The 16,605-nt window shown below is 48.0% G+C and overlaps 1 protein-coding gene across 2 annotated transcripts in view; it reads right to left on the bottom strand.

Moving 5' to 3' along the window:
- lfng (LFNG O-fucosylpeptide 3-beta-N-acetylglucosaminyltransferase) overlaps positions 1-1,356 on the bottom strand; it is a 21,005-nt gene extending 19,649 nt beyond the window's left edge. For both annotated transcript variants that reach the window (XM_086000415.1, XM_086000417.1), the window contains exon 1: positions 694-1,356. In XM_086000415.1, the coding sequence (XP_085856541.1) occupies positions 694-1,161 (468 nt within the window). In that variant the 5' untranslated portion in view covers positions 1,162-1,356. The remainder of the gene's footprint in view (positions 1-693) is intronic.
- Positions 1,357-16,605: the final 15,249 nt, after the last annotated feature.

Raw genomic sequence — 16,605 nt, 5'->3', positions numbered from 1 at the left:
GGCGGCGCGCCGATTTCCGGCCCATTGAGGACTGGGGACAATCTTCACCCAGACTGAGGCGGCGGGGAAAGGACAGGAGCAGGGAATGGAAATGGAGCCCTTTAATGACCCAAACCCGGGGAGAAGAGGCTCCGAGCGCTTCCTCCCGCATCTGCAGTCACTGATTGCGGGGAGGGGAGGGACAATCCCAGGCAGACCGGCCAGCTGAGTAAAGCCGTCACCTTGACACCGAGGGGCGGGGGGCAGCGGCTCACTTCACTTTTGATGGAAAGAAGTTTTAGTCGGAATTTCCTCCGAAATAATATTAAGTTTCTAGTTTTTAATTTGAGAGCGCGCAGCGGACCTGCATAAACGGGACGTGAAGCGCTTGTTCTGTGGATTTAGCCCAAATCCACTTGATCCCAAATTTCCTGAAGGCTGGATTACATCCAGATTGACAAGAGGGTCAGAGCTGTCTCAGGCTGTACATTGGAATATACCCATATAATATGGGGAATTATTGGGTGGCTAGTATAATTAATAATTATCAATGATCACAATTGATAATTAATATAACGATGTGATTATGATTGTTAATGATTGATTGTTAGTGTTTATTATTAGTGTTTATTGCTGGTTATTAATTAATTATTTATTCGTTATTAATCATTGTTATTGGGTTTCCCCTGGGCTCCTCCCCGTCCTCTCGCTCACCTGTTCCCGGTTGCGGGAGATCCAAGTGTCCAGGAGCAGCTCCAGCCGGGACCGGTGGAATTTCTTGGTGGTTTTCACCGCGATGAACAAGTCGCCGACGGCGATATCGTCCCGGAAAGGTTTGGGAGTGACGGCCGCCTTGGGAGGCTGCGGCTCCCGCTGCAAGTCCAGTCTCTTGCCGGGTCCCAGCAGCACAATGCCGGAGCCCGCGCCCCGGCTCAGCTGGCTGAAATAGTCCTTGAAGCTCCGGGCCGGGGGCTGTTCGGGCTGCTGCTGCTGCTGCTCAGCCGCCGCCGGCTCCTCCTGGTCCGCAGGGCTCTCCCAGCTCTGCAGCGAGCGGCTCCGGAGCTCCAGTCCCCGCGGCACCGGCTGTTCCTGCCGCTGCTGGTCCAGCATCAGCACCAGCAGGCAGGTGAGCATGGCCCCCAGCAGGGAGAGCAGCACCTTCCTGCAACACCCTCGCAGCATGGCTCAACCTCGGCACCTCACAAAGGAGGACTGCAACAACGCGGTCAGCTCCGGTCGTGATCCGAGCACCGCGACCCTCTCCCGGGGTGGGGGTGTGTGTGTGTCGAGCCTCGCTGACTCTCCGCCCGAACACACACTCCACACGAACACTCTCTCTGCCTCTGTCGCTCGCCGCGCTTCGCGGTCACTGGCCGCCCCGCGGCCTCCAGCCGCCCCTTTTATAACCTGCCCTGACGTCACCTCCACAAGTCCCGCCCCCCGGTCGCTAACGACGCCGCACCGCAGCCCCGGCTCCAGGGCGAGAGGGTGAGCATGCGCAGTGTGCGACCATGCGAGCCTGCCGAGTGTGGGGGACGGGTGAGTGCACGTGTGCACGGTGAGAATCTGTACAGTGGGTGCACAGTAAGTGCGCAGTGTGGGACAGTGAGTGTGTGCACAGTGTGGGACAGTGAGTGTGTGCAAGTGTACAGTGTGGCATAGTGAGTGTGTGCACAATGTGGAACAGGTAGTGTGTGCCCCGTAAGTGCACAGTGTGGAACAGGTAGTGTGTGCCCCGTAAGTGCACAGTGTGGAACAGTGAGTGTGTGCACAGTGTGGGACAGTGAGTGCGTGCAAGTGTACAGTGTGGCATAGTGAGTGTGTGCACAATGTGGAACAGGTAATGTGTGCCCCGTAAGTGCACAGTGTGGAACAGGTAGTGTGTGCCCCGTAAGTGTACAGTGTGGAATAGTGAGTGTGTGCACAGTGTGGAACAGGTAGTGTGTGCCCCGTAAGTGTACAGTGTGGGATAGTGAGTGTGTGCACAGTGTGGAACAGGTAGTGTGTGCCCCGTAAGTGTACAGTGTGGAATAGTGAGTGTGCGCCCCGTAAGTGCACAGTGTGGGATAGTGAGTGTGTGCAGTGTGGAATAGTGAGTGTGTGTCCCGTAAGTGTACAGTGTGAAATAGTGAGTGAGTGCACAGTGAATATACAACGTGGGATAGCGTGACAGTGAGAGTGTGCATAGTAAGTGTACAGTGTGGGAGTGTGTTAGAGTGCGCACACTGACAGCGTCCATGGTGAGAGTGTATGTCAATGAGTGTGTATAGTCAATGTGTATACGGGGAATGTGTATGCTAGAGTGTGTATAGCAGGAAATGGTGTATATGTATGACAATAAGTGTGTCGAGTGAAATTGTGTGTGTATGATAGTGAGTGTGAGGGATAGTGTGTGTGTAGAATGTGTGTCAGATGGTGGATCCAGTTTAAGTGGTCGTGCGAGAGATGGTGGGGACTGGTAGGAAGTTAAAGTGCCTCAGGTGACTTACCTGCTGATTTCCTGCCTGCTTTGTGCCTATCCCGATTTTAACCTGCTCTTCCTTTGTTGTTGGCCTCCTGCCACCCAAACTCCTGCTCCCACTCGCTGGCCAGCTATCACTTTCCACCCGTTTCGGGTGGGCAACTGATGAGGCCTAGGAGTTAAAATCGCCTGGGCCTCACACTGCTAACATCGGATGCGTTTGGCGTTCAGTGTTGCCCTCGCCTGCCCGAACCTCGCATCCAGTTAAAATTCCCCCTCGTGTGTGTTCAGTGTATCTATGATATAGAATCATAGAATGGTTACAGCACAGTAGGAGGCCATTCGGCCTGCCGAGCCCGTGCCGGCTCTCTGCAAGAGCACTTCAGCTAGTCCCACTCCCCCACCCTTTCCCCGTAGCCCTGCAATTTTTTTTCCTTCAGATACTTATCCAACTCCCTTTTGAAAGCCATGGTTGAATCTGCCTCCACCACCCTCTCAGGCAGTGCATTCCAGATCCTAACCACTCGCTGCATAAAAAAGTTTTTCCTCATGTCGTCTTTGGTTCTTCTGCCAATCACCTTAAATCTGTGTCCTCTGGTTCTCAACCCTTCTGCCAATGGAAACAGTTTCTCTCTATCTACTCTGTCTAGACCCCTCATAATTTTGAACACCTCTATCAAATCTCCTCTCAACCTTCTCTGCTCTAAGGAGAACAACCCCTGCTTCTCCAGTCCATCCACGTAACTGAAGTCCCTCATCCCTGGAATCATTCTCATAAATCTTTTCTGCACCCTCTCTAAGACCTTCACATCCTTCCTAAAGTGCGGTGCCCAGAATTGGACACAATGCTCCACTCCAGTTGAGGCCGAACCAATGTTTTATAAAGGTTCATCATAACTTCCTTGCTTTTGTACTACACATTGAGTGTACGATAATGAAAGTGTATGATAATGGCTGCATATAGCATGACAGATAGTGAGAATGTGTGAATGTGAGAGATAGTCAGTGTGTGACAATGAAAGTCTACAGGGTGAGAGAAAATTGAGTGTACAGTGTGAGAGTTAGTGTATATGAGTGAGTATGTACAGTATGATTGATATTATGAGTGTGAGAGTGAATGTACAATGTAGGAGTGGGCATGGTGAAACAGTGGAGAATGAATGTGCACAGTGTACAGAGAGTGGGTGCAGAGTGTACAGAGAGTGGGTGCAGAGTGTACAGAGAGTGGGTGCAGAGTGTACAGAGAGTGGGTGCAGAGTGTACAGAGAGTGGGTGCAGAGTGTACGGAGAGTGGGTGCACAGTGTACAGAGAGTGGGTGCACTGTACGGAGAGTGGGTGCACAGTGTACAGAGAGTGGGTGCACAGTGTACAGAGAGTGGGTGCAGAGTGTACAGAGAGTGGGTGCACAGTGTACGGAGAGTGGGTGCACAGTGTACAGAGAGTGGGTGCAGAGTGTACGGAGAGTGGGTGCACAGTGTACGGAGAGTGGGTGCACAGTGTACGGAGAGTGGGTGCACAGTGTACAGAGAGTGGGTGCACAGTGTACAGAGAGTGGGTGCAGAGTGTACAGAGAGTGGGTGCAGAGTGCACAGAGAGTGGGTGCAGCGTGTACAGAGAGTGGGTGCAGAGTGTACAGAGAGTGGGTGCAGAGTGTACAGAGAGTGGGTGCAGAGTGTACAGAGAGTGGGTGCAGAGTGTACGGAGAGTGGGTGCAGAGTGTACGGAGAGTGGGTGCAGAGTGTGCGGAGAGTGGGTGCAGAGTGTACAGAGAGTGGGTGCAGAGTGTACAGAGAGTGGGTGCACAGTGTACGGAGAGTGGGTGCAGAGTGTACAGAGAGTGGGTGCAGAGTGTACAGAGAGTGGGTGCAGAGTGTACAGAGAGTGGGTGCAGAGTGTACAGAGAGTGGGTGCAGAGTGTACAGAGAGTGGGTGCAGAGTGTACAGAGAGTGGGTGCAGAGTGTACAGAGAGTGGGTGCAGAGTGTACAGAGAGTGGGTGCAGAGTGTACAGAGAGTGGGTGCAGAGTGTACAGAGAGTGGGTGCAGAGTGTACAGAGAGTGGGTGCAGAGTGTGCAGAGAGTGGGTGCAGAGTGTACAGAGAGTGGGTGCAGAGTGTACAGAGAGTGGGTGCAGAGTGTACAGAGAGTGGGTGCAGAGTGTACAGAGAGTGGGTGCAGAGTGTACAGAGAGTGGGTGCAGAGTGTACAGAGAGTGGGTGCACAGTGTACAGAGAGTGGGTGCAGAGTGTACAGAGAGTGGGTGCAGAGTGTACAGAGAGTGGGTGCAGAGTGTACAGAGAGTGGGTGCAGAGTGTACAGAGAGTGGGTGCAGAGTGTACAGAGAGTGGGTGCAGAGTGTACAGAGAGTGGGTGCAGAGTGTACAGAGAGTGGGTGCAGAGTGTACAGAGAGTGGGTGCAGAGTGTACAGAGAGTGGGTGCAGAGTGTACAGAGAGTGGGTGCAGAGTGTACAGAGAGTGGGTGCAGAGTGTACAGAGAGTGGGTGCAGAGTGTACAGAGAGTGGGTGCAGAGTGTACAGAGAGTGGGTGCACAGTGTACAGAGAGTGGGTGCAGTGTACAGAGAGTGGGTGCACAGTGTACAGAGAGTGGGTGCAGAGTGTACAGAGAGTGGGTGCACAGTGTACAGAGAGTGGGTGCACAGTGTACAGAGAGTGGGTGCAGAGTGTACAGAGAGTGGGTGCAGAGTGTACAGAGAGTGGGTGCAGAGTGTACAGAGAGTGGGTGCAGAGTGTACAGAGAGTGGGTGCAGAGTGTACAGAGAGTGGGTGCAGAGTGTACGGAGAGTGGGTGCACAGTGTACGGAGAGTGGGTGCACAGTGTACAGAGAGTGGGTGCAGAGTGTACGGAGAGTGGGTGCACAGTGTACAGAGAGTGGGTGCACAGTGTACAGAGAGTGGGTGCAGAGTGTACAGAGAGTGGGTGCACAATGTACAGAGAGTGGGTGCAGAGTGTACAGAGAGTGGGTGCAGAGTGTACAGAGAGTGGGTGCAGAGTGTACAGAGAGTGGGTGCAGAGTTTACAGAGAGTGGGTGCACAGTGTACAGAGAGTGGGTGCACAGTGTACAGAGAGTGGGTGCAGAGTGTACAGAGAGTGGGTGCAGAGTGTACAGAGAGTGGGTGCAGAGTGTACAGAGAGTGGGTGCAGAGTGTACAGAGAGTGGGTGCAGAGTGTACAGAGAGTGGGTGCAGAGTGTACAGAGAGTGGGTGCAGAGTGTACAGAGAGTGGGTGCAGAGTGTACAGAGAGTGGGTGCAGAGTGTACAGAGAGTGGGTGCAGAGTGTACAGAGAGTGGGTGCAGAGTGTACAGAGAGTGGGTGCAGAGTGTACAGAGAGTGGGTGCAGAGTGTACAGAGAGTGGGTGCAGAGTGTACAGAGAGTGGGTGCAGAGTGTACAGAGAGTGGGTGCAGAGTGTACAGAGAGTGGGTGCAGAGTGTACAGAGAGTGGGTGCAGAGTGTACAGAGAGTGGGTGCAGAGTGTACAGAGAGTGGGTGCACAGTGTACAGAGAGTGGGTGCAGTGTACAGAGAGTGGGTGCAGTGTACAGAGAGTGGGTGCAGAGTGTACAGAGAGTGGGTGCACAGTGAAAATGCAGACTGTAACCTAGGTAGTCTGCGAGAATTAATGCACAAAAGCGAGTGTTTATGGTAAGAGTGATTGAGTACAGTGTGAGTCTATAAAGAGTGTGTAAGGGTGAGCATGCATGCGAATCAGTCACTGTCGATTGAGACCTGATGTAAGTTACAAATAATATTTTATGGAAAGTAATTTTTGTAGTAGCAGAAAGGAAATTACATGTGGAAGGGAAAGGGAGTTTTGCTAATATTTACCAAAGCTAGTAGGTTTTGATTAGTTTAATTTGAATATGTAGCTTGAAGTATACTTTTAATGGCTATCTGCTGTTGGCAATTTCTGGTTTAAAAACTTGAGTTTCCTTTTTCTTAGCAATAATGACTAAATTAGGTTAGCATAAAATTCAGCAAAAATGCCTTTAGAAGTAGGTCATCATTCTTGGTCCCTAACCATCTGTGGGGAAGATTTTCTTTGTGTGCTATCTGTAGTGAAATCATAAACCTGTTGCTTTATGCATAATTATGCCAACAGATTCCTGGGGAAGAATTTTTCGGGGGGGTCAGCATATGCATTTGTTGGCGGGTCGGGTGGGGGAAAAGAAGTTTTGACAGCGGATCAGGAACACACTGTCAACCCTTCGTCACGTGCCTTTCCCAAAAGTCAGGTCTGTCAACGCTGAACAGACCCAACACGCAACGGCGGGGGAGGCAATTTAGGTCATTATGACCTTGTTAAGAGCCACTTAAAAGATTTTTTGAGCTCACCTTTAAATTTTACGAGGTCGCCCACGGGTTCCACGCTGCTCGGGGATCACGTCAGGTAAGGACGTCGGGAGTTGTGTTAGCAGGAAATGATCTCTTTACTTGACAGCTGCAATTGTGCTATAAAAGCTCCCATCACATAACTGTTCACTTTCCAAACTCAGAAGCTGTTGCTTACTGCATTTGGAAGACGGATTGAGCTTTTTGCAGGTTGCAAGTGTTTGGTGTAAACTCTGTATCCAATGTCACCTCATTGGAACAACCTCTCTCACCATTGACAGATCGCTTCTGTCATCTCAAGTTCACCTGCCATCTATTACATCTGCATTGGTGCCCTTGAAACTATCTCACCTTGGTCCTCAGAATCCCACCATGATCAGCCCCAACACCAGCAGCATCAGGCACACCAGCAGCATCAACACTCAACAACACCAACCTTCTCCGTAAACAACTGATGCTGCACAGGACAAAGGGCATCAGCACTCGACCGCATTGCTGCCCGGGAGGCCAGGATGGTCTCACCATGGCCAGATTTACTTCATTTGACGCTGTACACCCTGGTTGCCACATGTTGCGCCAGGTTGGCACCACCCCACACCAACACCATAAAGCTTCCCTACAATGCCAAGCCATTCCTTTCACATTCATCACCATTGTGGGGGATATGTTATGTCTTACCATTCACTGCAACTCACTAAGCCACTTCCAAAGGCGCACACAAATCTGTCCAAGAATGCAAAGTGTTGAAAATAAAGATTTCAGTGTTTGACAGCACATTAACAGAAATGTCACATGAACATTGGCTAACACACACCCTTGTCTGTTGGTAGTTGGTATGGTTGAACTAGGATGAGGGTGAGTGTGAGGGGTGCCTAGTGAGATAGGGAAGTGATAATGTAGATAGAGAGGGATGGGTGGAGGTGCAAGGTGAGTTGGTCTGAGTAAGGATGTGCAGGAGTAGCGTAGGGAAGGCAGAGTGATGGGGATGTAAAAAAAAGTAATACTTGCATTTATATAGCACCTTTCACGACCACCGGACATCTCAAAGCGCTTTACGGCCAATTAAGTACTTTTGGAGTGTAGTCACTGTTGTAATGTGGAAAACGTAATGTGATGAGTGGCACAGCAGGATGAGGTTGAGTGTGGCTTTGTGGTAATGTTTTGTGATCTACTGAGATCATTGAAAGGTTTGCGCCATTGCAGCCTGGTCCTCCTGACGACATCTCTGCTTGTGCCCTCCTGTGCAATGTGCAACCAGGCTGCGTTGATCTCCTGGGGAGGTCTCTTCCACCCATGGGGAGGTCTCTTCCACCCATTGGAAAGGAAGAGAACCTCCCTGTGTGCTGTGACTCCCTTCATCTAAGCATATGGCGGGAGTCATGGGAGAGCCTGGGTGCAGCCGTGCACCTCTGTGCAGTGCTTGTCAGTGTTTGCAGCACCTCAGTGCTGTAGAACACTGACAGCACAACCGTCAAAATCAATTTGCACATGGTCCCTTTAAGGAAACCGGCTGATGACGCGTCATCAAGTGATGTCATCAGACCAGCTTCCTTCAATTGGCCGGCAAACGCGCTGGGTGGGCGTAACACGCCCAATCAACATAAAATCACTTTGGGCAGCAGGCTGGAGCCAGCAGCGAGGTTGGGACCCACCACCGACCCCGGCCTTACCAGACCCGCCGAGGTAGGGAAAATCGCAGCCCTGATCGCCATAACGCTTTTATGATTTTGTTGTATTTAGCAGATAGAAGTCTCCCCCCGGTGTTGTAACAGCCTGGAGATTGTACATTTCTGATGTGTTTATATTGTACCAAGCTGTTATCATTACTGTGGTGACCCTGAGACCGTTCTGAGCTGTTGGGATAATTATGCTATCCTCCCAATATCATTCAGTGGCATTAAAAAAATCAGGGCGTGATGTCTGCAGTGCACCTGTCTAAGTTGAGAATGGCCCAGAAATTCGGGTTGGGGGCTTCCCGCGGGTGCAAGCCCCTGACCTGCACTTACCTTGCACGCCGGCAGTTGAGCTGTAGGGCGCCGTGGAATTCTGCTCCGGGGCCTGGCCCAGCTGCCGGAGCGCTGTGCTTGCGTGCCCCAGGGGCGTAGTTAGTGCGATGCGTCCCCTGGGATCATGTGAGCCATGGGCAGCCAATCGGAGCAGGGAAAAGCCCATTCATAAGATTGACAGGAAGACCTGTCAAAACTTATAAATACTACGGGCCCCAAAATAGCAGTAAAACTTCAAATAAATTTTTTTTTAAATCACACTTTTAAAACAAACTATAAATTACATTAAATAACTATTTTAAACAATAATTTAAATTTTTGAAAAAAATAATTTTATATTCTAACAGGGCTAAAAATAAACTTACCTTGCTTTAAAGTATTTAAAAATAATAAACCTGTGGAAAAAATGTTTTAATTTTAATTAATTGACCACTTACCTTGTAAAAAGCAGGCCTTACGCCTGCTTTTTAAATGTGTAAATCCTGCAGGCTTACCCGCCCAGGAAAACCTGCAAAAAAAACCTAAGTTCAAAGCGCACGCGCAACCTCTCCTGCGCGCGCGTTCGACCTCTGAACCTCTTCGTTCAGGGGATCGGAAGTGCCGGTTTCCCGCGCATGCGCAGTGCATGCAGAAAACCGGCACTTCCATTCGGCCTACGGGTGAGTACCCCGCGCGTACTCACCCGTGGAGACCCGAATTTCTGGACCTTTGTGTACCATTCCCACTATGTACAACAACAACAACCTGCATTTATATAATGCCTTTAACGTAGTAAAATGTCCCAAGGCACTTCACAGGAGTGTTATCAAACAATATTTGACACCGAGCCACATAAGGAGGTATTAGGACAGCTGACCAAAAGCTTGGTCAAACAGGTAGGTTTTAAGGAGCATCTTAAAGGAGGAGAGAGAAGTAGAGAGGCAGAGAGATTGGGAGGGGGGTGGAATTCCAGAGCTTAGGGCCGAGGCAGCTGAAGATAAGGCTGCCAGTGGTGGAGTGATGAAAATCGGGGATGCGCAAGAGGCCAGAATTGGAGAAACAAAGAGATCTCAGAGAGTTGTAATGCAATCCATTTACTCAGAGCAAACTTATTTGGAATGAAAAATAAATGCATTATGTGAACTGCTAAATTTGAACACCATAATTCTGCACCCCATCCACCACCTTAAACATTCGCTCCCTTCACCACCAGCGCACCGTGGCTGCAGGAACTTGCCAAGGCTTCTTCGACAGCACCTCCCAAACCCACGACTTCTACCACCTAGAAGGACAAGGGTAGCAGGCACGTGGGATCACCACCACCTCCAAGTTCCCCTCCAAGTCACACACCATCCTGACTTGGAAATATATCGCCGATCCTTCATCGTCGCTGGGTCAAAATTCTGGAACTCCCTCCCTAACAACTCCCTCCCTAACAGCACTGTGGGAGTACCTTCACCACATGGACTGCAGCGGTTCAAGAAGGCGGCTCACCACCACCTTCTCAAGGGCAACTACAGATGGGCAATAAATGCTGAACTTGCCAGCGACGCCCACATCCCAGGAACGAATAAAAAAAAAATTAAATCACTTATATGGCTGGATCCAATAATGATCATTATTTTGCATATACAGAACTAGATGAAATTACCTTTGGTAAGCTGAAAGACAGAAATTTCCAATCTGGGTTTGTAATGACACCCAGTTTACAATCTGAGTAAGCTAATGTTAGTTGATATCCTGTGGTATTGGAGTCAAGACCAAATATAGTATTCAGGTCAAGCAGGATTAAAGGGCAATGGGATTGGGTGGATAATTGGACCAAGGTTGGGGTGCAGGAAGGAAGCAGATGGAAGGAAAGAGAAGGGAGGAAGGGGAATGGGGAGGGGGGAGAGGTATGGTTGACAGGGTTGGGGACAGGGGACAGAAAGCTGTAATGGGGTGGGTGCATGACAACAAAGCTCAACGAGATCGTCAAGGTGGCTAAATGGGGGTTGGGGGCTTGAAATCACTGCAATTTAAAGGGGAGACACGACATTCAGGTCATAGACTCAAACACACTGCCAGCTAAACATTCAGCCCATCGGCCCTAAACATGACTGCCCGAAACAGCAAATCACTGTTGGGAGGAGGAAGGGTGTAGGTGATCTGGGAATAAGCTCAGCCCAGCCCTACAGCCAAGTCAGTGGCCTGCACGTGGAGGCGCGGGGGGGGGGGGCGGGTCGGGTCGGGTCACATCTGCCCTAACAACTAGACAGTGGCCTCACAATCACAGCCAAAGCAGGGAGGTTGAGTGGAATATGCCACAAAGAAGTTGCCTATCTAATTCTGAGACAGCTGTAAGTAAGGCTGGGGTGGTGGATGGGGGGCTTCTGGGCACCAGCTCATTGAAGGAGGGTTGGCAGCACTTTTCCTCTTGTACACTCTCAATGCACTCTTACCATGGGGGCGGGGGGGAGATTGGTTACTGATTGGCAGTGATGGGGTGGGTAAACCACCACCACTGAGATTCCAAAGAGGGAGGTCCAGCGTGAACACTACATATACATGCGGGGGTTGAGGTGCTGGGATGGTAGAGTCACTCAACTGTGTGGGGAAAGGCGTACGATGCACACTGTTAGTTCTTTCAGAGCAGGAGGGTTGTGGGGTTGATCGGTGACAATTAAACATCTTAAGACTTTAACTCCGCCCGGCAAGTGGCAGGGACTGGAGTCCTGAGGAGAAAGTCGGAGGCTGACCTCAGTAAGTCAGGGAAGAAAAAGGCTGTGTTTTAAAAAGTTACATCACACTTGCTATTCTTAAAGAAAAAAGACACTGGCCCGGATTTTACAGGGTGTACACTGTCGTATGTGCTCCGCAAGGTCCGAGATTCCGTATGCGATGCGCATATGCGGAAAACCCGGGACTTGCGATCTGTCAAGTTTCGCATCCACTGTAAATTCACTTTCGCTGGCGTAGACTTGGGCTATTTGCCCAACTACTGCTCAGCGAATACCCACAAAACCCCTTACACCTGGTAAAGGCGGGCGTAAGGCCTTCTTTTGCCAGCGTAAGGGTTTAAATAAATGTCAAAATAAATTTTTTTAAATGATTTAAACATTGACTTACATTTAAAATTACATTAGGTCAATTTTGTCCCGGTTAAAAATGTTGAAATTGATGTTTCAAAGAATTAAATTTTTATTTTAACTGTTTAATTAAATGGTATTTTAATTAATTTTGAACCTGTGATCATTTTATTTTTATTTCAGTGTTGTGAAATTGTAATTATTAGGTGATTTCTATTATGCTTATGGGGTTTACGTAAATGGAATCCCCCTAAGCATAATAGGAATCCCCCTTTGTCATTGGTTGGCCTGGCCCACGTGATCCTAGAGATGTTTGCCAACTACGTGCCCCCCTGGGATGCGTGGGCTTTTACCTGCATCCCTAGTCTACTTCTCTGCTTCCCAAATTGCTGTAAGTTTTGTTATGAAACTGTAAATGGTCATATATCAATGTATTATCTAAAATTGAGGACAGAATGTATGACATTAAAATAAGGACTGATTTAGTTCGGCACACCCTGGTCTAATTATCAAGTGACCTCTAACCCCACTCCACCTGAAGGCTACACTTGTAACTTCCTGGGAATGGTTTCATGGGAGATTGACTGGTGTATGTGTGTGTATCTATGAGATTTAGTAGAATTTTTTAGAATTCTATTTTTCCCTCTCTCTAGCTATCAAGAATATTGAACAACTGATTCATACAACGTCTGGTTTGTCAGGCTGAGTAACCCAGACCAGAATGATTTTGAGGTCTCTATTGCTAATTTTACTCTTTTATCTTCTTGTAATACAGACATTCCAACTACACCAGAATGAGGATGGTTTAATCATTGTCTGCTTTGACTTTTCTGCAGCCCTGTCGAGTTTTTATTAAATGTGCCTATCTATCGCACACATTAAGGTTTAAATGAATTAGTCATATGTAATATAAAAAAGCCTACCTTTTGTGATGCAGCAATTTATAGCATCAATTGAGTGGCAAACAGAAATTCTGCTGATTTAAAGATGTTGTGGGAGGATTTCATAGGATATACGGCACAGAAACAGGCCATTCGGCCCAACCAGTCCATGCCGGCGTTTATGCTCCACACGAGCCTCCTCCCGTCCTTCCTCATCTAAATCTATCAGCATAACTCTCTATTCCCTTCTCCCTCATATGCTTGTCCAGCCGCCCCTTAAATGTATCTATACTATTCGCCTCAACCACTCCCTGTGGTAGCGAGTTCCACATTCTCACCACTCTCTGGATAAAGAAGTTTCTTCTGAATTCCCTATTGGATTTCTTGGTGACTATCTTATATTGATGGCCTCTAGTTATGCTGTTCCCCACAAGTGGAAACAGTCTCTCTGTATCCACTCTCAAAATTTTTCCTAATTTTAAAGACCTTTATTAGGTCACCCCTCCTGCCTTCTTTTTTCAAGAGAAGAGAGACCCAGCCTGTTCATCCTTTCCTGATATGTATACCCTCGCATTTCTGGCATCATCCTTGTACATCTTCTCTGCACCTGCTCCAGTGCCTCTATATCCTTTTTATAATATGGTGACCAGAACTGTACGCAGTACTCTAAGTGTGGTCTAACCAAGGTTTGATGCAGGTTTAGCATAACTTCACTACTTTTCAATTCTAAACCTCTAGAAATAAACCCTAGTGCTTGGTTTGCTTTTTTTTATGGCATTGCTAACCTGTGTCGCAACTTTTAGTGATTTGTGTATTTGTACTCCGAGATCCCTTTGTTCCTCTATCCCACCTAGACTCGCACCCTCCAAGTGATAAGTGACCTCCCTATTCTTCCTACCAAAATGTAATACCTCACAGTGCCGGGTTTGAGGTCCTGGTCTTCAAACACTCGGGTCACATCGTCCGCATGCCCGATACGAGACTCCCAAAACAAGCGCTCTACTCGGAGCTCCGACACGGCAAGAGAGCCCCAGGTGGGCAGAGGAAACGCTTCAAGGACACCCTCAAAGCCTCCTTGAAAAAGTGCAACATCTCCACTGACACCTGGGAATCCCTGGCCCAAGACCGCACAAAGTGGAGGAGAAGCATCCGGGAAGGCGCTGAACACCTCAAGTCTCTTTGCCGGGAGCAAACGGAAGCCAAGCGCAAGGAGTGCACGTCAACCCAAGCACCCCACCCACCCATCCCTTCCACCACCGTCTGCCCCACCTGTGACAGAGACTGTAGGTCCCGCATTGGACTCATCAGTCACCTGAGAACTCATTTTTAATGTGGTAGCAAGTCATCCTCGGTTCCGAGGGACTGCCTAAGAAGAAGAATACCTCACAATTATCTGTGTTGAACTTAATTTGCCATATGCCCATCCTGCAAGTTTATTAATTTCCATGGGGTTCTCCCAATTTTCCACCATAACTTCAGTGAAAACCCTGGACAAATGGAATAAAAGGCTGTTTTTAGCTTTTATGCCATTTCTTTGGAGGGTTACTGCTAATCTGCCAAGGTTACAGCAGGAGAACGGGAGAAGCCCCAGCAGATATTCAAGGCCATTATGTTGACTTACAAGACAGCAGTAGCACAATGAGGTCAGATCACAGATTGAGTACGGTAAGCTCATAGGGGAAAGAAAATAAATGAAACTTGTATTAATTCTGGGGAAAAGAACTCCCGAGGAAAGGTTTACACTGTAGCTAATAGAGCTCCAAACTTTTATTTGGTGGCAGTTGTTAATTTGTTAATTCCTAGTAGTCAGATTTAAGACTGGGAATGGCCTGAATCCTGCTTTTTTAAAATATATTCTTGAATTTTCCTCCCTCTTCTGAAGGGAGGTTCTACAGTTGTCAATTGCCCTCCATTACAGCACCCATATGGCGATTACTTATGGTGTGAGATGAGATAGTAAATCCTCTATGGTGGGCATCACAATTGATCCCGCTTCTGCCCTAAGCCAGCATTCACACACGTGCATGTCAAGCAGGGTTAGAAGTGGGATCTATGACTGATTTTCCACCCCAAGCCAAAGGCCCTGTGGCTGATTATGGTGCCCCCCCTGTTACACTAGCTGAGGTCAGTGATTGAACCTACAATCTCCCAGCTAATCACTGAATAAGTCTGCTTAGTCATCAGGAGAGTTTGGAGACGGCTTTGATCATGGCATTGGCAGAATATTGTAAATTAAGGTTTTAGTATATTACCGATGGCTTTTCCCTTTAGGTAAGTTGTTGTGTGTTTTCTTGATTAGTATTGTATCTCTAAGAATGAAAGAATGCCCTGTGGTTCCTCACATCATTTATAATACTAATTGTAATCATTTATAGTCATGGAATCATTACAGCACTGAAGGAGGCCATTCTGCCCATCCCAACTTTGCTTGCTCTCAGTAAGAGCTGTCCTATTCTCTGCTGCTTCCTAATACCCTTTTATTGAGGTATTCAAGATCCCTAAGGGTATCAACCAGCTGAATCTGAGAAACTCTTTACCATGGCCCTGAGAATGACAACAAGAGGGGCACGGAATGTTACTCAGAAGAAGGAAGATGAATGGGCAGATGAGATACGATTATTTCACACAGAGGATGGTGAATGTTGGAATGAAGACAGTCAAAGCTGATAACCGGTCATTTTAAGGGGGAGTTGGACAGGCACGTGATTGAGAAAATCAATCGAGGGATATAGGCAGTGTACTGTGTATTAAAGTGATGGACTAACGTGGTATTTTCTGGTCCTGGACATTGCTATGTTTATAATACTTTACAATGAAATACTGTAGTGGGGAGAACTTCAGAGGGACAGATTTTTGTTCCCACATATAAATGTTTGTTTCTGTAAAATCTATATGATACAATACCACAAGCATCAGTAAGCAAGCCTACAGGACCTGTGCAATGGGTTAGAACACTGTTCTTTGACCTTTGCGACCTGGCTTTCAATCCAGCCCAGACTAACAGGTTGCAAATCTCTCTCTCTGCTGTTTATAAGGTTCTAATTTAAATAAGTTTGAACGGTCTCACCCCACTATTAGGCTTGGACGTACAGCACAGAACTTCAAATATCTAAAAAAAAAATCTTCTGGGTGAAAGTTTTGGAATTTGCCTAATTCTAAATAAAAAGTGTCTCCTGTAGCTCCCCGCATGCTTCAGTGCAATGCACCACTGAGCCATGCAAACTAGAGAAAGTCCCTGGTTTGTGTTGAATTAGCCGAGGGTCGTGGCAAGGGGCTCTATACTGGCCTTGCTGTCCCCCAGACTCTGAGACTGGAAAGAAGAAAATCAGCCAGGGTTCCATTCCCTGATCGCCATTCAGTGACTCCTACTGGAAAGTGTACATACGTGGACACCAGCCGAGGACAGGATTAGGCTTGGCTGTGATTCCTTAGTTGAATAGCCCATTGGGTTACCAGCTCCTGTGGAACCACACTCCAGCATGTATGGCTGCCTTCAGGAGCGGAGCGGAATAAATTGAAGGAAAAACATAAAAGGTATTTCTTTCATACCGATCCATTTCAATTATATTGAAACATCTACAGTGTCAGCAAACAGGGAAAGAGCCACATTGCGAGGCACTGAAGCGTGTGTTGATGAACAGCAACAAGGCTTGTCTTAAGTAATAAATCTTCCACTCCATGCGATTCATTCGTTCCTTTCAAAAGGTTTACCAAAACAGTGGAAAAAAAAACAAGCATGAGAAACCAGCCTGGATGGAACACCCCCGCTGCCCCATCTTATTTGGATGAGTGGAGTTTTTATCATTACTATTTTGTTTTTCAATTCTTCCCTCCCCAAGTACTGAACAGTGACTGATCCTTAGAACAAGTTGACAAT

The sequence above is a fragment of the Somniosus microcephalus genome, chromosome 11 (genome assembly GCF_052327205.1).
Source record: "Somniosus microcephalus isolate GS21.2 chromosome 11, FLI_Smic_1.0, whole genome shotgun sequence".
Taxonomy (NCBI): Eukaryota; Metazoa; Chordata; class Chondrichthyes; order Squaliformes; family Somniosidae; genus Somniosus; species Somniosus microcephalus.
This window is presented reverse-complemented; position numbering and strand designations above follow the sequence as displayed.